The sequence below is a fragment of the Glycine soja genome, chromosome 11 (assembly GCF_004193775.1).
Source record: "Glycine soja cultivar W05 chromosome 11, ASM419377v2, whole genome shotgun sequence".
NCBI lineage: Eukaryota > Viridiplantae > Streptophyta > Magnoliopsida > Fabales > Fabaceae > Glycine > Glycine soja.
In genome coordinates this window covers 33,041,897-33,069,457 of record NC_041012.1, presented here as the reverse complement: position 1 = coordinate 33,069,457, position 27,561 = coordinate 33,041,897, and the positions used below count along the sequence as shown (strand labels likewise).

The 27,561-nt window shown below is 35.6% G+C and overlaps 1 protein-coding gene and 1 long non-coding RNA gene across 2 annotated transcripts; both read left to right on the top strand.

Annotated features, from left to right (window-relative positions):
• The first annotated feature begins 6,554 nt into the window (after nucleotides 1-6,554).
• On the top strand, nucleotides 6,555-8,279 carry LOC114373205. Its single transcript, XM_028330727.1, has one exon. The coding sequence runs from the start codon at nucleotides 6,555-6,557 to the stop codon at nucleotides 8,277-8,279; it is 1,725 nt and encodes a 574-aa protein (XP_028186528.1).
• Nucleotides 8,280-17,545: 9,266 nt separating this feature from the next.
• LOC114374420 lies at nucleotides 17,546-18,075 on the top strand. Its single transcript, XR_003658560.1, has 3 exons — nucleotides 17,546-17,624; nucleotides 17,711-17,758; nucleotides 18,002-18,075. It is a non-coding gene; the product is annotated as an uncharacterized LOC114374420 (long non-coding RNA).
• The last annotated feature ends 9,486 nt before the right edge of the window (nucleotides 18,076-27,561 follow it).

The following is a 27,561-nucleotide window of genomic DNA, read 5'->3' as shown; positions in this document are numbered from 1 at the left end:
CGAATCACGACTGTAATCAGCCTCTACATCGTTCTTCATTCGTCATCCGGTTAGTGTTTGTTTTTAAGGATTTGAACATGATATCGATGCACCCTTAGGGGTCCCTTTTGTTGTTTTGTGCATATACATCTCCTCCTTCTATCATCGGTAATCTCTTTTCTTTTGTAAAGTTTAATCTTAACCGATCTTTTGTAAAGTCATTGAAAGTTGATAAAACCAACGCATAATTGATTTTCTCTCTGTCAAAGTCACTTAAGATTGTTCAAGGTCCAACGCCTTAATGACCTTTTTTGTTCTTCAATAATAAAAATAAATAAATCTTTCAAAAGCATAAAAACAACTCAATGCACAAGCTTTCAGACTTAAAGAACTACGTAGGTCTAAATTCCTCATCGCACCTGAGGATACATAGGAGCAAAGGCAACACCCTTGTCAACCCCAAAAAAATAAAAAATATAAAAAGGGAAAATGCATAATTTTGAAGTCATGTTTTCCAATTTCAATTAAAGGTTGTCGTTCATTGTGACGGGCACGTGGGGTGCTAATATCTTTCCCATGTGTAAACTACTCCCGAACCCTTATTTTCAAAATTTGCAGACCTTTTTTTTGGTTTTTCTAACGTTTTCCTTAAATAAACGTTGGTGGCGACTCCCATGCATTTTTTCTTTTTGAAAAACATGCCTATTATTTCACCTCACCCCTCCCGTCGTAGGGTAGGTTGCAATAGTTGGTGACTCCACTGCGGACTTTTGTTAGAGTTAAGCCTTTTAATTAAGCATGCATTTGTACCGTGACTTTTTCTTTATTCATGTTCCCTTTTCCCTTCTACCTTTTGTGTCGTTCATATTTGTATATAACCTTTGTTGTGTTATTGTGTTTTATGTGTCTATCTACCTATTACATTCGTAGTTAGAAATATTTGTTCATACTATGCACACATGGCACCTACACCTTTGCACACACATTGAGGTATTAGGCCCTATACTCGGGTCTGAATGATACATAGGGAGTGGAGGTTGATTTGTGGTCATGCTAGGTCTCCGACTCGCTTGATAACAGTAAAGCCTTATCTAGAGTTTTCCTCTTTTGATGATACATTGTCACTGGTAGTCCCTACCGCCACAACGTTGACATCAAAGATGATATCTCTAGAAACCTTGAAAGTTACATACAACTACCCTTGGGAATTATCACCGGATAGCGAACTTTTGATCCCTTCCATTAGGATCCTAAACTAGGGACACGAAACAAACTCACTATGTCTTGTTTCCTTGATCTAGTCATGCATATCTTTATACGTTATAATAGTATACATCATTCCTATGTTTATCATTTATATTATGTTCACACGCGGCATTTTGCACTATGTCATTATGTTATCATGCTCACTCGTCTAGCATGTTTCTTTGTGCTGCCAACCATATACCTTTTGTTTCCATTAGTCATTATGTTCACTCATGCATACTTCCTTGTGTCGTTACTCATGCCTTGCATTCTTTTTCGTCATCAAAGTCACAAAGAAGCGTGAAAGTCTGCACTGCTTTCTTAACTGCATGCATTAGGTACCATGGTAATATCTACAAACAAACCATGATGCCCAATGCATTATGGATAAGAAAAGATGGTCTTTCAAGTGTCTTGTCTCATTTGATAAATACGTTTTTCATGCATAACATAACCATGCCCTGATGCATTCATCATATCTCCTCTATAATAGGGTGTTGAAGTATTGGTCACTAGAATTTTCATTCTCGTAAACATGGGGTCGAACCAAGTGCCATCTTTTAAAAAAGAGGTTTTATCATGTCAAAGCCAAGAATCTAGAACTATCCATCTTGCGAGAACTAAGGCAGCAAATGGATTAATTTCGACGTCAAGCCTTTAGCAAGGCATATGGGAAGATCTGGGATTTGGCAATGATTGAAGTGTTCGCAGAAGCCATCACATCCCTCACTCAATACTACGACCAATCACTTAGATGCTTTACTTTTGGGGACTTTCAGTTGGCACCAACCATAGAAGAGTTTGAGGAGATCTTAGGATGCCCATTAGGGGGGAAGGAAGACATACCTCTTTGTCGGATTCTATCCTTCTATGGCAAGAATAGAAAAAGTGTTCAAGATCTTGAAACAAGAGCTAGACTGAGTGAAGCAAGATAGGAATGGGGTGGTAGGGATACCATGGAAGCGCTTGGAGGAGAAGGTAGAAGCTTTGGCAAATCAAGGGGAGTGGACCTCGTTCATTAACATGTTAGCACTATTGGTGTTTGGGACTATACTATTTCCGAATGTGGACGGGCTAGTGGATCTAGCAGCGATGGACGCCTTTCTTGCTTATCACCACGACAAGGAAAGCCTCATCATCGCTGTTTTGGCATATGCATATGATACATTCGACTTGAGGTGCAAGAAGAGCAGTGCGAGAATTGTCTATTGTACTCCTGCTCTTTATGTATGGTTGGCATCCCACATCTTTTATCATGAAGGTAGATCTGTTTGTCCTTTACAAAGTCATTGCATGTGCTCCGAAAAGGGTAAAGCAAATTGGGGAGAACTCTTGGCAGGTATGATGGGAGCGTCCATCAGATGGTTCCCACGGTGGAAGGAAGGAGGGGCAAGAGTGTTATGCTCGTGTGAGGGATTCCCAAATGTCCCTTTGATAGGGACGAGGGGTTGTATTAATTATAACCCCGTGCTAGCCATAAGACAGTTAGGCTACTCTATAAGACAGTTAGGCTACTCTATAAAGCGTGGAATAGAGTGGTAAGAAAAGATAAGGAGCTTAGGGGAAGTAGCAATGATGTCATCAGCGGCTATCACAAGTGGTTGAAGTCTAGAACGCAAGGGATAACTTGGCTCCCAAAGAAAAAAAGTCTAAGTGGGAAAAAGGCTGAAATTCCTGAGAAAAGTGAAGAAGTGCAAGCTTTGAAAGAAGAGCTCAAAAAGACAAGAATGGAAAAAGAGAAGTTGAAAACGACAGTCATTAGGGTCAAGAAAGAGTGTGATGAGCTGAAAGACATCAACATGACCACAGTTGAAGCATTAGAGTGGGAAACAAAAAGGGCCCGAAAGGAAGAATGGAGCAGGAACAAGTTCTGAGGGCCTTTGTAGGGCAGAAGTAATGAGCTCAAGCTTAGAAGGGCCGGGAGGGACAAATCAAGGATGGAAAGCATGGTGTTAGATGATAAATTGAAGAGTTGCTAGAGGTCAAAGAAAAGTTTGACGGAACAGTTGAGCAAAACCGAAGAGAATATGTTGGCAATCATCGATCAATATAAAGAAAAGGCGAACCTAGCCGCTAGTCATGGGTAGAGGCTGGAAGATGAACAGGCAAAGGTATCGGCTCTGCAGATTGAAAGAGAAGCGAGAGAAAGGGTGATAGAGTTATTACATGGGGAAGCTATGAAATGGATGGATAGATTCGCTCTCACTCTAAATGAGAGTCAAGAGCTTCCGAGGTTGTTAGCCAGAGCCAAGGCAGTGGTTGACACGTACTCGTCTCTCGATGAAGTTCACAATCTTTTCAATTACTGCCACCACATGGTCAAACTAATTACCCACATAATTAGGAATCACTGAGGCGTCTGTGTTGTATTTATACTTTGACTCTGATGTAATGGACAATGTTGTTTTAGTGAAAATCTGGATTGATTCGACCCTATGTTCTATGGAATGTCCTGTGTGAATTCAATACTTCAACAACTTATCATTCTCATGCATTTACGTTTAGTTAGTTGTTGCATTACTCATTGCATTCTATTTTTAACAGTCATTGTTGTCATGAAAAAGTAATCATAGTAACCAAAAAGAATGAACACGCTTTACGACACCCTTATCAAACGCGTGTCAGGGCTAGAATCATGAGCGAGGTAGAGGAAGTTCAGGAATAGATGAAGACCGACATGGAGGCCATGAAAAACCAAATGGTCGCCATGTTGAGCATGAGGAAAATAATGGAGGGCAACGCGGTTGCGGTCGCCACTACAAGTGCCGCCACTGAGATAGACCCGTCTCACCCATCCAGTATGAATCAAGTAAATCGTCCAGCCTCGAACATGGTAGGACAGGGAGGCAAAGTATTGGGAAGTATAGGCGCCCCCCATTTTGCGCAGGTCCAGAGTAAGCATCCGTTCCCACCGTACGGCCTACCTCCCAACTATGCACCACCCAATGTTGTACATGTGCCCAAGGAGAATGTTGACCACTCCGCTCCCATACCCTTTGAGAGCCAACAACCTCAATCTGGGCACGCACGTGTTGCTCAACCCATGGGGGAGTCGCATGAGGTACCCCAAGACCACGCTCTGGCCGATCTTGAGGCTTACCTCGGATATGCCACTGAGGGGTAAGCATCTGGTGCTATTCCTCAACCAAACACTATGGGGGGCCTCAGTATTGCCCACAACCGCAACTACAACCCTTACATTTTTCGGTGGGAAGACTGCCTCCGGCCATGATGGAAAGGGAAAAATTTGACCACCTAGAAGAAAAGTTGAGGGCCATTGAAGGAGGTGGGACTACCCTTTTGCCGACATGGTAAAACTATGCCTAGTACCCGACATCATCATTCCTCCCAAGTTCAAGGTACCAAACTTTGACAAATACAAGGGGACTACCTGCCCCCAAGAACCACATGAAGATGTACTGTCGGAATATGGGGGCATACACGAAGGATGAGAAACTCTTGATACATTTTTTCAAGAGAGTTTGGTCGGGGAATTGATCACCTGGTACACTAATTTGGAATCTTCCCGGATCCATTCTTGGAAAGACTTAATGGTTGCCTTCATCAAGCAGTATCAATACAACTCCAACATGACTCCGGATAGAATGCAGTTGTAAAACATGTGTAAAAAGGAGCATGAGTCCTTCAAAGTATATGCCCAGAGGTGGAGGGATTTGGCGGCTCAGGTAGCGCATCCAATGATGGAAAGAGAAATGATAACAATGATAGTGGACACATTACCAATGTTGTACTATGAGAAAATGGTGGGGTACATGCCCTCAAGCTTTACGAATCTGGTATTTGCGGGATAGAGGATCGAGGAAGGCCTGAGAAGGGAAAATTCGATTATGCGGCTTCAACAAGTGTTGGCAATAGAAGGACTGGAACAGGTGGTGCTAAGAAAAAGGAGAGAGATGTTGATGTGCCATTATTTCCTCCTATTTCTTAACCCTTTTTACACCATTTTAAGTACTGATTAGTCTTAATTGTCAAATTAATTAGATAATTTTATTATTTGGGCCCATTCAGCTAATTTGATGTTTTTAATCTAATTTCAGAAATTAATGAAGCATTGGGCTTGAATCCAGAATTGAGCTTGGGCTCGAATCCAAAATTGGGCTTGGACTTGAAGAGGGCAGACTATTTTATTCTACAAAATTAGATCTTATCTTATCTTACCTAGATATTATTTAGATTTGATCTCATCTAGATATTATTTCATCTAGATCTTATCTTATCTTATCTTATCTTATCTAGATTTTATTTTATTTTATTTATGGACTTGGATTTAAAACAGAATTGTAAGCTTTGGGGCTGGAAAACTATATAACAGCACCAAGGCTCTCTCCCTCTCTACCTCTCTTCTCTCTCCCTTATTTTCATTTTTTTTAGTTTTAGGTTTTTCTTTGAGACATTTTTTCGTTTTGCAATTCCAGTAGCAATAAAATTTCGTTCTTCAATTTATAAGTTCATTATCTATTGATTAATGGAAGGCTAAGTCCCCAGCGTTGCTTTCTCTTGAGGATCAAGCGCAGTTCTCTTTGAGGTTCTATTATTACTGTTAAATTTTGTTCAGTTTTTCCTCTTCACTAATTACTCTGAATTTGTTGCTATTAATTCATGCATGCTTAGTGCTTGATTAATTGTCTCTGCGCTTAATTTACGTTCATGCTTAATGATCGTTTATGAGTAATTGGTGTATGTGTTGCTTAATCACATAATGAATGTCTTATGTTAAATTTCGCTTAGTAATTTAATTTAGGGTTGGATTAAGTGGTTAAACTGATAAAGGATAAATTCTCGCAACCTAGGATAAGAGACTTGCTTGTGAATAAAGGGGAAGCAACGTACTTTAATTCTGATATTTTTCTAATTCAATTTTACTCGCTATTTAATCTACAAAAGCAAACAACCCCCCCCCCCCTCAATTTGTTACTATTTCCTACTATCTGTTATGAACATTTGGTTGATCATTGCTTGTTGGGAAACGACCTAGGATCACTTCCTAATTACTACATTTTAATGTTTATTTGATTCGGGTACGGCCTCGATCAGATGTCCATGCCATAATCACAGCTCCCACATGGCCAAGTTTCCAACAAACCCCTCACAACCCCACGTACCAATATCCCTTGCACCAATACAATTACTCAGCCAATATTGGATCTCCTCCCTGTCTGACGCCTATCCAACCAAGAATGCCCACCTAACCACAATTACCTCCCTAACATCACCCACAAAATCCATTCCCCGCACAGCCCCGACCAAGTGGAAATCCCAATCCCAATATAAACACCAACCCAAGAAGGAACTTCCCAGAAAGAAAACCCATGGAGTTCACCCTAATACCATTGCCATATGCCGATCTACTACCATCTTTGCTCATCAACCGAATGGTTATGGTGAGCCCGGGAAAGGTATATCAACCCCCCTTTCCCCGATGGTGCAATCCCAATGCCACTTGCACCTATCATGGTGGTGTCCCGGGGCACTCTATCGAGCAGTGTGTAGCCCTCAAGCACAAGGTACAAAGCTTGATTGATGCTGGATGGCTAACATTTCAAGAAGATAGGCCGAATGTGATGACTAATCCACTTGCCAATCATGGGGAATCGGCAGTGAACCCAGTGGAAGAATGGAAGTCTCGAGGGCTGAAGCAGATAGAGGATGTATCAGCTTTCCAATGGTTCATATTGGAAGCATTGCGTGAAGCCGGTATAATTAACCTTGATGGAGGCAAAGGAGATTCTTGCTTAATGCATCCAGGGGAATCGCACGACGTGGAGACATGTCTAATAGTCGAGGAGCTGCTACAAGGAATGATGAGCAGGGGCCAAATTGAAATCTGCAATGTGAAGAAAGGGGAAGGAGATGTATGTATGCAATCAGGTGACAAAAACACGAGTAAGCCCAAGCCTTTGGTGATCCATTTCACCAGTGACGTCACCACTCAGAGGCCCCAAGGCTTCCAGCCCTTTACAGTAAAGACGCATGCACCCTTCCCTTATAAGAGTGATAAGGCAGTGTCATGGAAATATGTTGTACAAAGGCCCGACAGAAGGAATGGCGCGTCTGTCATACGTGTTAAGAATGACCCGCCGTCTGCTAAAATTACAAATATTTCTGGTACGAGTGGCATGACTCATAGTGGATGGATTTTCGCTGCTCCTGAGCTACCAGTAAGGTCAAAAGACAAGAGGAAGGTGAAGGCAAATATAGGCGAGAGAGACAAGACAGGATCGACCGCAAATGACAAGGCCCCTATTGGAAAAATCATAGAGGAAGGGGATGACTTCAGCAAGAAAGAGATATTAGCTGAGGAGGCGACTGAATTCCTAAGAATCATTCAACAGAGTGAGTGCAAGGTGATTGAGCAATTGAACAAAACTCCAGCTAGGATCTCTTTATTGGGGCTGCTCATGAACTCTGAGCCTCATCGGGCGTTGTTGGTCAAAATTTTGAATGAAGCCCATGTAGTGCAAGACGTATCAGTGGAGAGCTTTGGGGGCATAGTTAACAACATCACTGCCAACAATTGCCTTCCTTTTGCCGACGAGGAGATACCAGTCAAGGGCAGGGGACACAACAAAGCATTGCACATGTCCATCAAATGCTTGGACCACATAGTGGCCAAAGTGCTCATTGACAATAGCTCTTCCCTCAAAGTTATGCCCAAAACTACGTTGGATAAGCTGCCATTTGATGCATCACACATAAGGCCGAGCTCTATGGTGTTAAGGGCTTTCGATCGTAGCCGGTGTGACATAAGAGGAGAGATTGATCTACCGATTCAAATTGGGTCGCACACATGCCAGATAACTTTCCAGGTAATGGATATAAACCCCGCCTACAGTTGCCTGCTAGGTCAGCCTTGGATCCATTCTGTTGGGGTGGTCCCGTCAATGCTTCACCAGAAATTGGAGTTTGTGGTGAAAGGACAGCTGGTTATAGTGTCCGGGGAAGAAGATATACTAGTGAGTTGTCCATGCTCTACACCCTATGTGGAAGCTGCAAAAGAGTCATTAGAAGCATCTTTTCAAGCACTAGAAATGTGAACAATGCTTATGTGGAGGCTACTTCGATGCAACCGCGTCTATCTGGTGCCTCCTTGATGGTGGCCCGAGTTATATTGAGGGATGGGTATGAGCCCGAAATAGGTTTAGGCCAGAATGGTGATGGCATGGCAAGCTTGGTGAGGTTCTTTGAAAACCCTGGAAGGTTCAGTCTGGGTTATAAGCCAACGCATGCCGACAAGAGAAGGGTCTCCTTAGAAAGGAAAGAAAGAAGCCTAGCCCATTTGCAAGGGCGGGGACCACAGATGGAGAGGGTCCATATCTGTCACATTAGCAAAAGCTTTGTCAGCGCAGGGTGGATGCTAAGAATCAAATTACTGTGCTAGATGAAGAAACCGACCAAGAACAGCCAAGTTGGGTGCAGCCATGCTCCCCGGGTTTCAAATTGAAGAACTGGCGAAACGTGGAGCGACCCAAGATTTCGATGTCAAACACAATGTAATCTAGTAGTTTGAACCCTATTGTTGGGCCTAGGCTTTAGGGCATACTTCTTTTGTTAGGTATACCTCTTTCTTTAATGTTCCCGTAATTATAAATACACAACCCTTTTCATTTTGATATGTTCCCTCTTGCACTTTCGTCTATTTCATTCTTCTGCATATTTATTTTTGTTGAGATTAAATGATTTGGCGCAGATCCAATAATAAGTCCTGTGAAACTAGTGATACCGAGGACCTGGATGTTGATTTTGAGTAACTAATAGATCAAGCCGAGAAGGGAGAAGATGAGGATTGGGGGCTTCCCCCAGATTTGAAGAGAATGGTGGAGCAAGAAGAAAGGGAGGTGAAGCCACACCGAGAGGAGACAGAGGTTGTGAACCTAGGCATTGGTGGAGAGAGGAAATAGGTCAAGGTCGACACTTGTATATCTGTAAATGTCCAAGAGGAGTTAGTGGCCCTGTTGAGAGACTACCAAGATATCTTCACTTGGTCTTACTAGGATATGCCTGGTTTAAGCTTGGATATCGTGCAACACAGGCTACCTCTAAACCCAGAGTGCTCCACGGTAAAGCAAAAATTGAAGGGAATGAAGCCCGAGATGTCCCTAAAGAAAAAGGAGGAAGTGAAGAAGCAATTCGACACCGGTTTCTTGGTTGTTGCTCGGTACCCAGAATGGGTCACCAATATCATGTCGGTCCCTAAAAGTGATTGAAAGGTACGAATGTGTGTAGACTATCGGGACCTGAACCAAGCCAGTCCAAAGGATAACTTTCCTTTACCGCACATCGACGTCCTAGTAGATAACACGACTAGCTTTGCCCTATTCTCTTTCATGGATGCATTTTCAGGTTACAATCAGATAAAGATGGCACCGAAGGATATGGAAAAGATAACCTTCATCACTCTATAGGGAACCTTTTGCTACAAGGTGATGTCATTTGGGCTGAAGAACGTTGGGGCAACGTACCAGCGAGCCGTGGTGGCGTTATTCCATGACATGATGCATAAAGAAATCGAGGTCTACGTAGATGACATGATCGCCAAATCAAGGACGGAGGAGGAACACCTAGTCAATTTGTGGAACATGTTCGGGCGACTGCGTAAATACAGGTTGAGGCTGAATCCCACAAAGTGTACGTACATGGTAAAATCCAGAAAGTTGCTTGGCTTTGTTGTTAGCCAGAAAGGGATAGAGGTGGATTTAGACAAGGTAAAAGCAATCCTTGAAATGCCCAAACCACATACCGAGAAGCAGGTCCGAGGTTTCTTGGGAAGGTTGAACTACATAGCGAGATTCATATCACAGTTAACCACCACTTGCAAGCCTCTTTTCAAATTATTGCGTAAGAATCAGTCTATCCAATGGGACGATGATTGTCAAGTGGCATTTGAAAGGATTAAAGGGTGTTTGATGAATCCCCCTGTGCTTGTACCGCTGGTACCCATATGACCTCTTATCCTATACATGACTGTATTAGATGAGTCAATGGGGTGTGTGTTGGATCCTTGCTGTTTCAATCTAATTTACCTTCCATTTTTTGGTCTTATGCTTTAATTCACTCTGTTGTGCTTATTAATTGCATATATACTCCTTTTCTTGGTAACAAAACACCCTATGAAATACTCTATGGAACCCTTTATGATATTACTTTGTTAAGAGTGTTTGGTTGTCTATGCTTCACTAGTACTATAATTGCCAACAAAAAGAAGCTTAATCCAAGAGCTGCTACTTCTGTTTTTCTGGGATTTAAGCCAAACACAAAAGGATATGTCACTCTTGACCTTAAGACCAGAGCCATTTCTGTCTCTAGAAATGTCATTTTTTATGAAGATTACTTTCCTTTCACTGTCCAAAATAAACCTGATCCCATTATAGTCTTACTTGTGTCACCCTCTTCTCTTAATATTGACCAGTTTGGTGATTTTCCCTAGAATCACCAACTGATCATCATATTACTGAACCTACTACCATTGTTTCTGATCTTGATACTTCACAAAGAGACACTCAAACACTTAGAAGATCAATGAGACAAATACAAAGGCCAAGCAAGTATAAAGACTTTCACATCACATATCTGTCATCAAATATTGTCAATCTCTCTACAATGTCATTGAGAATGTCCAAAGCATATTTCCTCTTACAGAGATTGATGCTAGCAGGAGTTCTAGCTACTTCAAAGCCTAGAAAAAACTTCAAATCACCTAGATCCTTTATTTTGAAAGCATTGTCTAACAATTGTGTATAATAAATAAGCAGTTTTAGCTAGAACACCTCATTTTTTTTTGTAAACTAAATTAAAAAGGATTTTTATTGAAAAATAAATAGAGTTTTGAAAAAATGATGAATTTTTTGTAATTAAATAAATAAGGAGAAATAAATTTATGAATCAAAATAATTATTTGAAGAAAAATAAAAGAAAAAAGATATTTATTTATTCATTTTATAGGAAATAAAATAGAGTTCATGTTTATAAAATAATAAAAATAAAGAAAAATAAAATAAATAATAGGCTCAAAGTACCAAATCTATAAATAGAGACATATTATATCAGTTTTCAGACTGAAGATACTTCTCTACGTTTTGTCTTCCTCTCAAATTAGTTTTCCCTTCTCCTTCTTCCAAAATCCTCTCTTTTTTACAGCATATACCCAAACATGTCTTGGTAAAATGACGATCTCGGACTCCTCAACCGATAGATACACGAGATTTGAAACTTATATTTGCCCACACCCGCCGTTGGAACTTTTGAGATAATGTCTATCCTAGAAGAAATGTTCCTCACACTGAGTTTTTTCTTTTCCCGCATACAACCAAACCTATCCCAGTAAAACTATGATCTCAGACTCGTTAAGCGTTGGATCGTCATGAAATTTGCACACTAGATTTGAAATTCACTTACACGCATCTTCACCGTTGGGATTTCCGAAATACTTTATGAGGGATAAATAAGCATCGCATGCAGACAATGGAATGAAGGCTTCAATCTCTTCTCCTTCTCTCTAACGCTTGAAAATCCTAGCAAAGCAACTAGAGAAAAAACTTGAGAAATTTCAGGAAACCACTAGAGATGCCGTTATCACTGTCAGAATACACACGTGAACCCACTTAGAGGTAAGGGATGAGTTTATCGCATTTAGGGGTTAGAATGAACATGTGTAGGGATCTTTAAAGGATTAAATTGGGGTTTATTTTAGGATGTTTATTGAATTATAATTTTCCTTTACGATTATAAATACAATATTGTTGTGTTTGACGCACCAATTGATGTCTTGATGCAAATTGGTTGATAAAATTGAGTGCTCTTGGTGTTTTCTTGTTTTTGACCTATAATTTGGATTAATTGATTTTAATATGATTGTGTGAAATTGTTTGAGGGGTTTTACTCCCCATGTTGTGAGAAGCATTTTTGTATAAATTGTAATATTGAGATTATGAAATGGTGATTCAAATTGCGAGTAAGTGACAAATTGAACATGTGGTGAATGTTGAGATACATGTGTATTGAGATGTTGTATGTATTAAGTTATGAGCTATGAACTGCTCAATCACACAATTGTAAGACCCTTTAAGAGTGACGAGTTTTTGCGCGACGAGTATTGTGATAAGATCCACAGTGAGAACCCGACAAGTTGAATCACTTTGAAGCGCGACGAGTTAAAATGATTTTGCAAACAATTGAGTAATTGTATGTATTGCATAGTTTATATGTAAAGTGTATATGATTCATGAGGTGTGATAACATGCTACTTTGGGATTATAACATTATGATTGAGACCGAGTGTATGTGATAAATTGAGTATATATTGACTTGTAATATATGTATGCATTGGGTTGTGAGCTATGAATTGTATAATCACACGACTATAAGACCCTTTGAGGGTGACGAGCTAATGCATGATGAGTATTATGATAGGAACCACTATAGGAACCCGATGAGTTTAATCATAGATAAAGTTGTGTGTTTTGTACAATTCATAGATAGAGTTTGTGTGCTAAAATGTTTTATAGGTTGGACCTGAATCAGGAGGAAGAGGCCCTGACGGACTCTTTGGAGTCTAGGCCTTGAGGGTAAATACACTCGGTTTGAGTGCTTCTTTAAGTCGGTACCAATCTCACATGGTTGGAGCATTCTCGTAAAACAGCATGACCCTGACTGGTCTCCCTATGATTTTACCTAGTGAGAGAGACCTGACTTACCATTGTGTGGTTTGTCTTATCATATACTCTTGGGCACCCGATGAGGTTTTTTACTGACATGGTACCACATTGCATATAGGATTAAGTCTTAGTATATTTGTTGCATAACGCTTGTGTATTGATTGATATTGATTGGTTGAGTGATATTGTGTTTGACCCTTGAGTACGTGAATGATGTGAAAATAAATGGGGCGTGTTGTGTTGAGGTATGGTGTTACGCGACAGGTGGTGAAATAACATGAAATATGTAGGTAAGTTTTATTTCATTCATATGATATGTATATTTATGTTGTCTCATTTCTCTCTATTATTTAGGAATGTGATAACTCATTCCCCGTGTGTTGTTTGTGTTTGGATCCTGTTATGATCTCGAACTTTGTATTCGTGGGAGCAAATGACTAGGTGGATTACTTTAAGGAACTTTGTGTTGAAGAACGTCGGAACATATTGCTCTGATAGGATGTGATATTGGGGCATGAATTTTTGTTTAATTACATGATGTTTTGAGCCAAAAATGTTTCTGACAAGTTTTATTTGATAATAGTGAAGTGAATGTGAATCTTTTATCACGTGAACTCTTTTATGTTCATTGAATAAAATATCATTTTATGTAATTCCATGTTTTCATGTATTTTATTATATAAATATGTATATCAAGGTAGAGGGTGTCACAGACACTAGCATGCTTGGTTCTAAACCAGTGTCTACTCCCTCTGATTATACCACTAGGCTCCATCATCTTTCGGGTTCCTCTCTTTCGACTGTGGATGCTTCATCTTATAGGAGATTAATTGGTAGAGTGATTTATCTGACTAACACAAGACCAAATATCACTTATGTTGTGCAACATTTAAGTCAATTTGTTGTTGAACCTACCTCAACTCGTAAAAAAGTTGCTTTCATGATTTTTTGATATACCAAAGGGTCTCCAGGTGCAGGGATTTTTCTTTATATAGATAGTAACATTCATCTAAAAGGTTTTAGTGATTTAGATTGGGCTGGTTGTATTGATATAAGAAGATCTATTACTGGTTATGCAATATATCTTGGTAATTCTTTGATTTCTTGGAAATCGAAGAAACAGGCTATCGTATCTAGAAGCTCCTCAGAAGCTGAGTATAGAGCATTAACTAGTACCACTTGTGAGCTACAATGACTTACTTTCCTGCTTGAAGAGTTCAAAATAGGTTTTCATCAACCTATTATTTTGTATTGTGATAATTGATCTGCTCTTCACATAGCTGCAAATCCAATTTTACATTAGAGAACAAAGCACATTGAGATTGATTGTCATCTAGTTCGGGAGAAGATACAAAAAGGAATTGTGAAATTGTTGCCTGTTACCTCTGCTAATCAGCTTGCAGACATATATACCAAGGCTTTGCTGCCTTGTGCTTTTCAATTTTTGTATTTCAAGCTAGGAATGTCCAATATTCATTTCTAGCTTGAGGAGGGATATTAGCATAGATGTCATTTTGATCATGGTTAATTCAGGTTGATCACATTGTAACTAGAGTTAACTTAGTTTGTTTAGTTAGTTAAAAGTTAGTTACAAGTTAGTTACTCTTGTAACCAACTATATAAACTGTAATAGTCAACACTTTTGTAAGCTAATTCTCATTCTATGCTAATTAGATTTCTTCCATTTTCTTTTTCTCTTTAACTTTCTCTGCAAGTTTTCTTTTCATCCATGGCAGAGATGGATTTTGTGACAATTTGAGGAGTTTCTCAATTAGTATCTCAGGTTCACTCGGGAATCTCTGTAACAATCTCCTTAGACGCCATTTCAATTGAAGAACACAACAAAACACGGAAACAATGATAAGGGAATTGAGTGGACACTTTGATATTTTATATATAACGGCAAGTAGAAGTAGCAGCCCTCTAAATCTATATTATCAATCAAACAAGTTAGACACTTATTACTAACAACGACTTCAGTTATGTAAGAATCACATATTACAGCACTACATGGTATTTCATCTATTATAAGACATGTTACTATAAAGTATAAACTTTAAAAAGTAGTTAGGACACTGAAACGCAATCTTAAAAAATAAATAAAATACCATTTTAGTTTTTAGTTTTTTACAATTGTTATAGTAATTTTATAACAGAATGGTATACATTTTAAAGAACATATTATAAATGATAACAATTTACTCTAGTGAAAATAATCTAACTCCATAGTAGTATTTAATTTCTTCCAAAATTTCATTACTCTATATACTTTTAATTTCCATGGTCTGGCATATTTATCAGCTGGTTTTACAATGCTGTCAAGTCGATCAGAATGATAATTATACAACAGGCATTAATTTATTTATAGCATGACAGTAGTTGTTCCTCTTGTAAAGTTTCTTTGAAGTATCTCTTCATGGTTATGAATATTTTTTACATTGTTGCTAAATGCTTTCACAAGTTAAACATTTATAATGTGTTTGGATGGGACAATTTAACAGGGAAATTTATTTTTTTAAAAGAATTTAAAATAATTCGTGATAAAATAGTTTGTTTGAATAGAATATTTGAAAGAGGATTTAATTTTTGGTATTTTTATAAATAATTTTGATTGACTAAAACAGTGAAATTTTAAATTCTCTCAAAAAATATAAAATTTGAAATTCTTTTTTCGGAGATGCTCACTTTAACTCACGTTCTTGCTCGCGACTCTTTCTCGCTCAACACTCACAACTACGAGTGACCAAAGTTTTTACGACCGATATCGACATAAGTTATTTTTCACTGACATTAGCCGAGGTTTTTTCGGTCATAAATTTTTTGTATGATGTCAACCAAAGCTATTTTTTGCCGATATCGACTAAGATTTTTTTTAGATGATGTTGGTTAGGGTTATTTTCTCACTGACGTCAGTCATGAGAAATTTTAGGTAACATCGGCCAATGATTATTTTGGTCATTGTCATCCAGATAATTTTAGTTGATATTGACCAATGATTTTTTTTTCTATTGACATCGGTCATAACTAATTTTTTAGTAGACATCTGTTAGGATTTTTCAGTCGACGTCAACTAGGTTTTTCCAGCCAACATTAGCCAAAACTATTTTTTAGCCAATATCGGCTAGGATTATTTTTTTAGCCGATGTTAGTTAGGGTATTTTGACTGATGTCAACTAGATTTTCTTAGTCGACGACAGTTAGGATTTTTTTTACTGACATCGACTAGGGTTATCTGGCTGACATCAGCCAAAGTTATTTCTTAACCACATTAGCTAGGATTTTTTATTGATGTTGGCTAAGGTTTTTTCTGCTAACACCAGCTAGGTATTTTTTACCAACATTGGGCATGACTATTTTTAGTCAACATCGACTATGTTCTTACAGTCGACATCCACTAGAGTTTTTTCGGTCGACATTGGTCAAAGCTATTTTTTAGCCAACATCAGCCAAGGCTATTTTATAGCCGATGTTGGGTAGGTTTTTTGTCTGACATTGGTTAGGGCTATTTTTTAGCCAACTTTAACTAAGGATTTTTCGGCCAACGTTGACCAATGATTTTTTCAGCCGACATCGAATAGGTTCTATTAGTCGGCATCGACCAAGCTATTTTTTAGCCGATATTGGGTAGATTTTTTTGTCAACGCCTGCTAGGATTTTTTAGGCCGACGTTGGCTAAAAATAGCCTTGGTCAATGTCATTCGAAAATACCCTAGCTGGTGTTGACCAAACAAACCCTAGCCGACGTTGGTAAAAAAATCTAGCCAACATTGCCTGAAAAATAGAGTCAACCAACGTTATCCAAAAAATAGCCCCGGTTGACGTCAGCTGACAAATATTCCAAAAATATTTTGACAAAAAAGCCCTATTTGATGTCGACCGAAAAATAGTCTTGGTTGATGTCGGTTTAAAAACATCACTGGTTGTGGTCAAATAAAAAAACCCTATTTTGTATTTATAAATTATTAAAAATTGAAAATATTTTTTAATTAATATTTCAAATTTAGATTGTGTTTATTTTCTATAAGTTTAATATTAAAATTTCATCTATTTAAAATATAAAATTGAAATTTTGCATATGAAGAAAATTGAATTGCCCTATCCAAACAAAGAATTTAAAATGGAAGAAATTTGAATTAATTTATCCAAATAAAGCATTTGAAAAATGAAGAAAATTAAAATCAAACCAATTCAAATTCTAGACATTTTAAATTCCTTGAAATTTAGAAATTTCTGATCCAACACAAGGTTAGGGGTGGTAAGTGACATTTCTTTATTCAACTGTTATGTACAGCCATGCATAAATTGGATTCAACAAATTTAAGCCCCTCATCAGCAAAACAACAAATTCTGGTATAGCATTTTTCATTCTCAATTTTCAGTTTAAATCATATATCTCTGTAATGTATTGTAGAGATTTTTTTTTTTCTATTTTGAAAGTAGTGCGTAGCAATATGGTCAAGTTGAACAACTGTTTTAGTTGTGTCATCTCGTCCTCACCATCTCTGTTTTTTTTTTCTTTTGGTGAGGGGTTGTGGAAGTTGAGAGATTTTTTATTTAAAATATATAAAACTATTTCTTTCAGACTTTTTCATCTATTTAGTATATTTTTTAGATTCCTTCATTTCATTTTTTTTTTTATATTTTGTCACAATTCAGATTTTGGCTAGACAACAAGCCCAAAGAGAGGAAGAGCTAGCACAGTCACAGCGCCATATTTTAGCTCTTCAAGTATGTCTTTGATTTTTTAGAATATCTATCTCATTTCCCCAATTGAGTCATCTCCCTTACTATATAATAAAATGTTGCTATTTTAGGAAGAAATTGAGGAGCTTGAACGTGAGAATCGTCTCCACAGCCAACAGGTTTATACATGTTAAAATTTTGTAATTGTATTTCCATCTGAAAAAATGTCACAAGTGGCACTACAAGGTCAATGATTGTTTCTTTAATTCAAGGACTAATTTTCTAGGTTTATTTAAAACTGAAATTTCTAATGTGATTTTACATTTCGATATAGATTCCCTTAACAAAGGAAAAAGTTAAGACTTTGTTGTTTTTTTCTTGTGCTAACCTAGGCTCATGAATTTCAAATATTCTAACTCTAGGAGGCAATGTTAAAGGATGAGCTTCACAATATGGAAAGATCAAAGAAAAGGGAAGGTGTTCATATGACATATTTGAAAAATGTGTATCTTAAAGCTGCTTGAGACTGGTATGAATTTCAAAAACAAAATGAAGAGATTCTTTTCTTTTTTTCAATCTCCTTATATTTATTAACTAGATTAAGAAGCTTATTAATGTAAATATTTTCTTTGACAGGTGAAGTTGAGGTATTGCTACCAGTTATTGGAATGCTGCTTCAGTTTGGTCCATAAATTTCAATTTTGTCATCGTCTACTTTGCATCCTTAAGACTTAATGAGGGAGGGATGAACTTGTGCAAATAGCCCACTCTATACGATGTTATTAGATCTCAAAAAATAAAATTAAGTGTTTTAATTTCATTAGAAATCACTTTGAAGTAATTTTGACTTCCAGAAAAAGATTTTGAAGCTAGTTGTAATTGACTAGATTTGCTGTTCAGATTATATTAATCTTTTATAAAATTTTGAATTTCAGAGTGTGTATTTTAATGCTTGAGCAGATAATGCTTGTTGATGTAGATAGAGTAAGAGTTGTAATTTAAAAATTAGCATTGACAAAGGGGATATCTAATTAAAATTTTATTTATCTATCGTTCAAGAAAGCGTTAATTATGGTAATAATTCTATTATTATTATTATTATTATTATTATTATTATTATTATTATAAAAGGACAACATTCTTAATGTCGGTTGGCTCTTGTAGAAGATGGGGATGCTGGTTTAATTTCATGTATAAAATAAATAAAAAAATTAACTTTTAAACACCATCTTAGAAATCCTCAAAGAAAAATTAAATTTATTTCTAAGACGATTTTTGACTTTGACAGTCGTAAAAAAGATTATTTCTATTTTTTTAAAAAAATTATTAATTCAAAAATTATTTTTTTTATAACCTTCTTACAAAATAACAATTTCTAAGATGGTTTTACTATTAAATCGTCTTATATACAAGTAGTTTTTTTCCTAAGACGATTTACGTCGAAAACCATCATAAATTTATAACTATATGAAAGTCAGAGACCGTCGTCAAAAGTATTCATCTTTTACAACATAGTTTATAAAGACGATTAAAAACCTTCTTTGAAAAGTCATTATAATTGATGTTGTATTCCATTTTTTTTATAATGAGTTCTTTATTAGTTTTTAAATTGGTCCACACATCCTAGGCACTTAACATGACTCATTTCTTATTTCTATTTTTTGTACTAACCAACAAAGCACTGACAAATTGCATATTGCGTTAGAATAACTTGTTTCAATTTTGAAGAATAGTAATACAGCCTAATGCTTAAAGCATAGGCACATTTTTTCCAGGGAAGCGAATTAAGTTGCAGATGGAATGGTCAAGCATGCATTGGAGACACAAGCTTAGCTACTTAGTATTAAGTTTATGAAAAATCATATTAATATATATATATATATATATATATATATATATATATATATATATTATCAAAATCATTTTTATTAAATTTTATCAAAATTAAACATCAACAACAAGATAATCAATTAATTTATATTTTAATATATTTTGAAATGTTTATATTACGTTGATTTTAATCTATATGAATGAGATAATAAATAATTTTAAATTAATATTAAATTTTATATATATGATCTATATAAGAGAAACTTTCAGTCAGACTGTGAATTTTAAGAAAATATTATTCTAAAATGTAAAAATTGAATTAGGTGTAATAAGTCCTTCCCAAGAAAGTCATAATTACAAATATGAAAAAAGAACATAGATATTAGGATCTCCAAAGAAATTAAGCCATTCAGCGGGGTAAAGACTTTATCGTCACACAACATCCACTATTGGGCAAATTTACTGTATGGGGTTAGTTTTAAAAACTATTTACGAAAGATGGTCTGTTTTTAAAGTTTTTACGAGGGGGGTTTGTTTCTCCATGGAAGTCGCTAGATGAACTGGCGACATAGTTGTTCCTCCATTGCAGATGGCGAGAATGATGCTGAGCTGGAGGGTGCCGCCACTGAAGATGGCGAGATGCATCCATGTTGGTGCCGCCACTGAAGATGGCAAGATGTATCCACGTTGGATCCGCCAATGCAGTTGGCGAGAAGCGCTGAGCTGGAGGGTCATGCCTATCCCATTGGCGAGACAGCTTCAGTGTTTAGGGTTCCAGTGTTTCAGGCTAGGGTTCAGTGTTGCAGTGTTTAGGCTTGCAGGGTTTGCATGTGAACGTTTGAACGTTGCTTTTTGAACGTTGAACATTCACTTTTTCTGCTATAAAAAAAAAAACTCCATGAACAAAGTTAACTTACATTTCAAAGTTAGAAAGCTTCTTCTCCTCCAAATTTCTAAGCTTCTCCTCCAGTGTGCTACCCTTTCCTTTGTTCTTCAATTTTCGTGTGTGCTTTTTCTCCTCCATAATCCCTGGTAAGTATTTTTTGAAGTGTCTAATATTTATGTATTATGTTTTTAATATTATAAAAAGATTAGATTAGTTAGTATTAATAGGTATTTCAAGATTAGGTTAGTTAGTTTTAAAATATATTCTATTGTTAATTTTTATGTATTATTAGGTACTTGAAGGTTAGGTTAATTAGCATGAAAATATTATTTAGTTAGTTAGTATGAAAATATTATTTGGTTGTTGTATATAACCTGATATATTATATGTGTTATATATGTATGATATTTTAGTTAGACACACGTAAGAAGAAATTCCATAGCAAATTAGTGCTCTAATAGAAAGATGGAGGCCAGAAACACATACGTTTCACATGAGATGCGGAGAGTGTACTAGTACTCTTCAAGACGTCTCTATATTGTTAGGTATGTGTGTGGATGGTTTACCATTAATCGGTCCAACAAATCTTGATTGGGCTGATTTATGTGAGGAATTATTGGGAGTCAGACCACAAGAAGGTGAAAGTAAAGGTACTGTGGTTAAATTAAGTTGGCTGGCTCAAAATTTTGCACAAATAAATAACGACGACGACGAAGAACAAGTATGAAGGTTTGCCCATGCATGCATAGATAGTTAAAAAAAACAAAGGTAGAGAAAAGAAAATAACTAACGTTTCTAACTAACGATCAACACCAATGTCACTCAATCTCGATTGATCCACTCCATTTATTTCAACTTCTAAATGTAATTTTATTTCATTAGAAGTACACATTCAAAAATAAGTAACTGACGATTTCATTGAAGACCACAAAGTAAATACATTGAACAAAACCTAAAGCAATACAAGTCACTCATCTAACATACATAAATCAATTAAATGAATTACTCCCACGGTCAGATTGCATTGGACATCAACGCCTATTGTGCCCTTCTGCTCCACATCTACTACATTTTTGTCGGTGGTCAGATGGTTCGACCCAATCCATCTCATTCCTTATCCTTGTTGATTTTGGCCGACCTTTCGCACAAATTGTAGTTGGGTCAGGGATTAGTGTTCATGCCTCATCAGAAGGAGGAATTGCCGCTTCATTCCCAAGAGGCCACCACTGTGCGGAGTATGCTTTTAAGATGTGCTCATTGGTGTAAACAACATCTATATATTGGTAGTAGTTCATGCTCACGTAACCACAAGCTACAATAATGTGTGAACATGGATAGTGAAGCGCAGAATACCTTCCGCATTGACAATAATGGTCATTCAAGTTAACTGCCCACTTTTGTCCGCCACGTTGCGTTATAGGATTGAAGGTCTCCTCTACTTCAAACCTTGTCGAGTGGATATCATACACGCGAACGATGTGCGAACAAGCTTGTTCTTGATTTTTCCTAAGTTTTGTAACAAGCTTAGAACAATAAACTTGGCCTTCTCTTAATTGTCTTTGGGCTTGGCGACCACGATCAACAAAGTACTTTCGGCACCTACTATATGTTGACTTGACCAACGCTGTTATTGGAATGTTGCAACAATCTTTCAACACCTTATTCACACATTCTGATAGGTTGGTTGTCATGTGACCATATCTTCGTCCAGATGTATCGTAAGCCATGCTCCATTTTTCCTTTGAAATGCGATCAATCCATCTTGCTATGGCTGGACTCAATTGACGAAATTTTTCTAAGTTTTGATCAAACACATGCTTGCAAGGAGTGTACGCTGCATCAAATTTGTTATCATCAAAAGTTGTACATAGATATGAAACTCAAATTAAATTAATGTATAAAATAAACCTTACCCAATTTCTTGAACATCTCTTTTTGTTTCGCGTTGTTGAATTTGCGATTGAAATTGCTGGCTATGTGTCAGACGCAGTACACATGATAACCGTGGGGAGGTTGCCAACCAAGTGCTTCGTTAGCGACAACAGACTTTATACTCGCGTGACGATCAGATATTAGACAAATTTCATTCTTATTTGTGACGTGTTCACGCAAGTGGGCCAAAAACCATGACCATGCTGTTAGCGTCTCGCCTTCGACCACGGCGAATGCTAGAGGAAGAACACCACCATTTCCATCTTGCGATGTGGTCATTAACAGGGTCCCACGGTATTTGTCGTATAAATGTGTGTCGTCAACTTGTATGATTGGCTTACAGTACTTAAAAGGCTCTTTGCATTGACCAAATGTCCAGAATACTCTATGAAACTGACGATGTTTGCGACTCACCCTATTACCAAAAATAAAATCGTCATGCAGTATTTGAAAGTAAGAGCCAGGAGAATGATTTTGTATGTGTGTTAGTCATGACGAGAGTTTCGCATACGACTCTTTCCAATCGCCATATTCAATTGCAATCGCCTTTTGTTTGGCCATCCATGCTTTTCTATATGAAACCTTATAGGAAAATTCACTATTTATCCTTTATTGAATCAAAGAAATTTTTATTGATGGATCTTCTCTGATCATGCCTGTAATTCAAATAATAAAATAAAATTACAAATTAAAATAACAAATAACACAAAAGTAGGATAGTATGAACATAAAAAACGTACCTACTACGCAAGTCGCAATTAAATTTGAATCAAGCTTCTCATGGTCTTGTGTCATAGTCATATTTAGACATGTGTGCGGTTCACCCCATTGTGTCACTTTCCATGCATAAGTTTTTTTGGATAAAATTGCCCTCATATAAAAAGGGCAAGGAGACTCTGCGGTGTTGTTGGGGCAACAAACAATATATTTGTGTGATTTCGTTTCAACAACCTTAAAACTTTGATACACCTTCATCACATATTGTTTCAGTGCATTTTTGACCGCATCTTTACTGTCAAAATCCATGCCAACATATAATTCTTGTCCAACATTAAAAGTCGTTGGCATGTCCAAACCACAAATGTCCTCCTCGTCCGGATGACTCCAATTTATATTATTATAATGCAAAGCATCATTCCAAAATGGATTTTTAATTTCTGGTACACCTAATAATTTAAAAAAAAATCACGTCAACAAACTACTCTTATTTAGTTACCATTAAATACAATTCTCATCAAAAGATAGATGTATTCAACTAATTTTGTATTTCACAAACATTTACCTTCGGTTGGGTGAACAATTGAAACTGGTTCAACGATGTCGGTGACTTCATCGTCTGTATCAAATATTCCATCGACACTATCATCTTCATCGAAAGACTCTTCAACGTATGAGTTAGATGCAAGATAATCATCATCATCATCTTCATCGTCATGTAAATTGCTTATATTTCTTGGCAGTTCCGACTCATGATGAGGTACATTATGTCCACATGACGTAACAAAATTTGCAGCATGAAACATAGAACCGCTAGCAACATTTTCTACGTATAATTCTAGAACTGACATTTGTTGTTGTTGTTGAAAACTTTCGATCATAGTTTCAACATCTTCGTCATCACAAATTTGCAACGCAACATATTTTCCTGAAACTAAAAATCTACAACTTATAGTAGAAATGATTTAATTATTTTCTAACTTTACCTTATCTCCAATTTTTTTTTCAAAGCATTGAAACTAATTCCGCGTTTAATCTGAATGGCCTTTTTAGTGCCTTCAAATATTACACCATCATTGTCTTCATATACTCTTCCGTTGAAATATAACATTGTAATAATTGAATTCATGATATACCTACATGAACAAAATTAAAAAAAATTAATCATAACAACAGTCGTTTTAAAATAAATAAGTGTATTTGCTTGCTTCATCTACTAACTTAAACTTAAACTTAAACTACAGATTAAAATTTCATTCTAACTTCAAAAAACTAGAAGGGAATCGGGTAATTATTTGTAAGGTCTGTCCACCCATGAACAAAGGCTTGTAAATAATTAAGCATTATTAAAATAACTTCAAAGTAAAAAACCTAATTACAAAAATTAATAAGCTTAAACTTCACGTTAAAATTTGTTTCTAAATAAAACAATTATTACTTCAATTAAATATTTTGAGAATGATAAAAATAAAAAAAATCTATTTGCTTCCTCTATTAAACTTAAACTAGACATTGATACATCATTCTAACAAAAAAATTATTACTCAAATTAAATAATTCAAAAAAAATTCCTTAACTTCAAAATCTTCAAGAGTCACCTCTAAATAGTTTTAACTCACAAATACCATCAACAAAAGTTTATAACCGAAACGGTCACACATCAAATTTCTAAGCCACAAAAAATATGAACAAAGAGGATTACAAATAATTACTCATAATAATTTTAAAATAAAAATTCTAATTCAAAAAATTAATACACTTAAACTTTACCTTCAAATTTTAGTCTAACAAAAAAAAATTATTACTTCAATTAAATATTTTGTCAATGATACAAATAAAAATATTTATTTGCTTGCTCTATTAAACTTAAACTACACATTCATACTTTATTTTAAAAAATTACTCTAATTAAATAATTTATGAAAAATTCCTCAACTTCTAAAAAATTTCAAACACAAAATGGAAGGGTTATAAATGGAAGGGTTACACTTAAAAAAATTTCAGACACAAAAATCATAAAAAAAAGGCTTACAAATAATTACTGCTAATAATTTTTAAATAAAAAATCTAATTCACAAAATTAATACGCTTAAACTATAAGGGAATCAGGTAAATATTTCTAAGGCCTAATTAGAATAATTAATACGCTTAAACTTCACGTTCAATTTTTTTTCTAAAAAAACAATTATTACTTCAATTAAATATTTTGTCAATCATAAAAATAAAAAAATCTATTTGCTTGCTTTATGAAAAATTCCTCAACTTCAAAAATATTTCAGACACAAAATGGAAGGCTTATAAATAGAAGGGTTACACTTAAAAATATTTCAAACACAAAAACCATAAAAAAAAATAGGCTTACAAATAATTACTGCTAATAATTTTTAAATAAAAAATCTAATTCACAAAATTAATACGCTTCAAACAAAATGAAAGAAGGCTTTAAAAATTGACTCAATAAAAAATCATTCCTTTAAATAAATACAAAATATCCTTACTTTAAATAAATAAATAACTTTGAGCAAAATCAGCAAACTTCACGAAACTGCCTTTCTTTCTCTCCTCTTCGGAGTGCTTTGTTTCTCTCTTCATACTACCTTTGCTTTGAGTGTGAAATTTTATTCTTACAAATGCTCTTATTTAAAGCCAATTTACACCATGTAGCATGTGATCTTCTCTACAATAATTACAGGCGCATGTGAATATGAAACTGTATCCATGTGAACCCTCAGCATGCCATGCCCTAGCCTGCAAATCAGCAGAACCCTAGCCTGTTGCATGTCACCCTTACTTGAAAACAGTGCCTTAAGCTGCCGTGTGAAGCCAGAACCCAAGTTGTAGCTGTGTCAAGGCGTGAAGAACCAGGTCCACGTTGGTCTCGCAAGAACCAATGGCGGGACTGATCCAAGCACATGTCTCGCTGGTGCTACTGGTGAGTTGCCCAATCAGCACATGTCTCGCTGGTGCTACTGGCGAGTTGCCCTGTAATGCTGTTGGTGCTGGCGACACCCAGCCACGTCAGCATCATTCTCGTTAGAGCTAGTGGCGGCATCCATGGAGTCACTGATGCAGCTGGCGGCATCAAATGAAAAACAGACCCCCCCCCCCCCCAGCAATTTCTTTCAAAAGGGACTCTAATCCGTAAATAGTTTATAAATGTGTCCCTCTGCCGTAAATTTGTCTCCTCTATTGTATTTCCTAATTTTTTTTGTTAAAATTGTATTTCATATACTATGAGCCCAGCAATCCAACACGCTATTAATTAAAAATTCAGTGCCAATTTTTTTTAAAAAAAATCATTATAAATATTGAAAATATAATTCAATTGAAGTGGGCAAAAAACAAGAAACTGACCGAAAATGGTAACATCTAATTAGTTCGTGCTTACCATACTTTAATTGACCAATAATATAACAGCAAGCATCGGAATGAAGTCCCAAGCCATGGCTCTGACCGTAACCAGGGGCGGATTTGGGGGTACTTTAGTTCCTCCTCCCTTAAATTCCTTTTAATGTTATATAATAATTAATATTTTTATTAAAAGATATTTTAAATAAAAACTATATACTAATTAATGATTAACATATATTATCAGATTAATTAATTAATGTACATATTTTTTTACTGGAATAATATATATATATATATATATATATATATATATTCTAATAATTAATTGATATGCTAAAATATGATATCTTTAGGACTTTTCATTAATTTTTATTACTTAGACTAACTAGTTATATAAATTATTATAAGCCTCATTTATTTATTTATTTATATATTTAATTAGTAGCATTGATTATCATTATTATTATTAAAATTATTATATAAACATATTTATATATATTATATATAGTTGCTATAAAATTTGATGACTTTTAGTTATTATTATATTTAATGAGCTTGTTTTTCTTTTTCTATTATGAGGTTATTGTTGTGTGCATGTCTTATTTAATTGTTATCGAAATTGTAAAATTAAAAAGTCTACCAAAATTTGAAATAAAAAATTAATATAAATACAATTTTTATTTGTTTTATTAATTGAAATAAAAATTAATTTTAAATTTACGTGTAAAATTAATAAATAATTTTATAAAAATTTATTATTTATTAAATATTTATTTATTTAAGGTTAGATACTTAAATAATTAAAATACAAAATAAAAATTCAGTCCCCTGCTTGATGAATTCTTGGATCTGTCTCTAACCATAACATGCTACCTTGTCCTTGTACAACAGTTCTCACGTGTAGAACCTATAAACAAGTTATGGAAGCCATATATTTTACAATCAACTTGTTAAAAAAGGAAAAATTGAATATATTTTTCGTTGTACATGTTTTATTGTATGAAAAAAAAATATTTTTCAGAAGTAAGATATTTCCACCATCAAAAGTCACTAGAATAATTTCTTGAGAAAGTAAATAACCAGAAAAGAGCAACTCTTCTTCCCACATACCTTTACTCTATTCACATGTAATTAAGAATCCATACATCTTGTGGGTTATTTAATGGTAAAACTAAACATTAATTACATACTTGGTTGTGTAATCTATATATATATATATATATATATATATATATATATATATATATATATTCTGAAAAATCTTCC

What these genes read in the sequence shown, in the direction of transcription:
- LOC114373205 (XM_028330727.1), top strand. Translation starts at nt 6,555, where the DNA reads ATGGAGTTCACCCTAATACCATTGCCATATGCCGATCTACTACCATCT.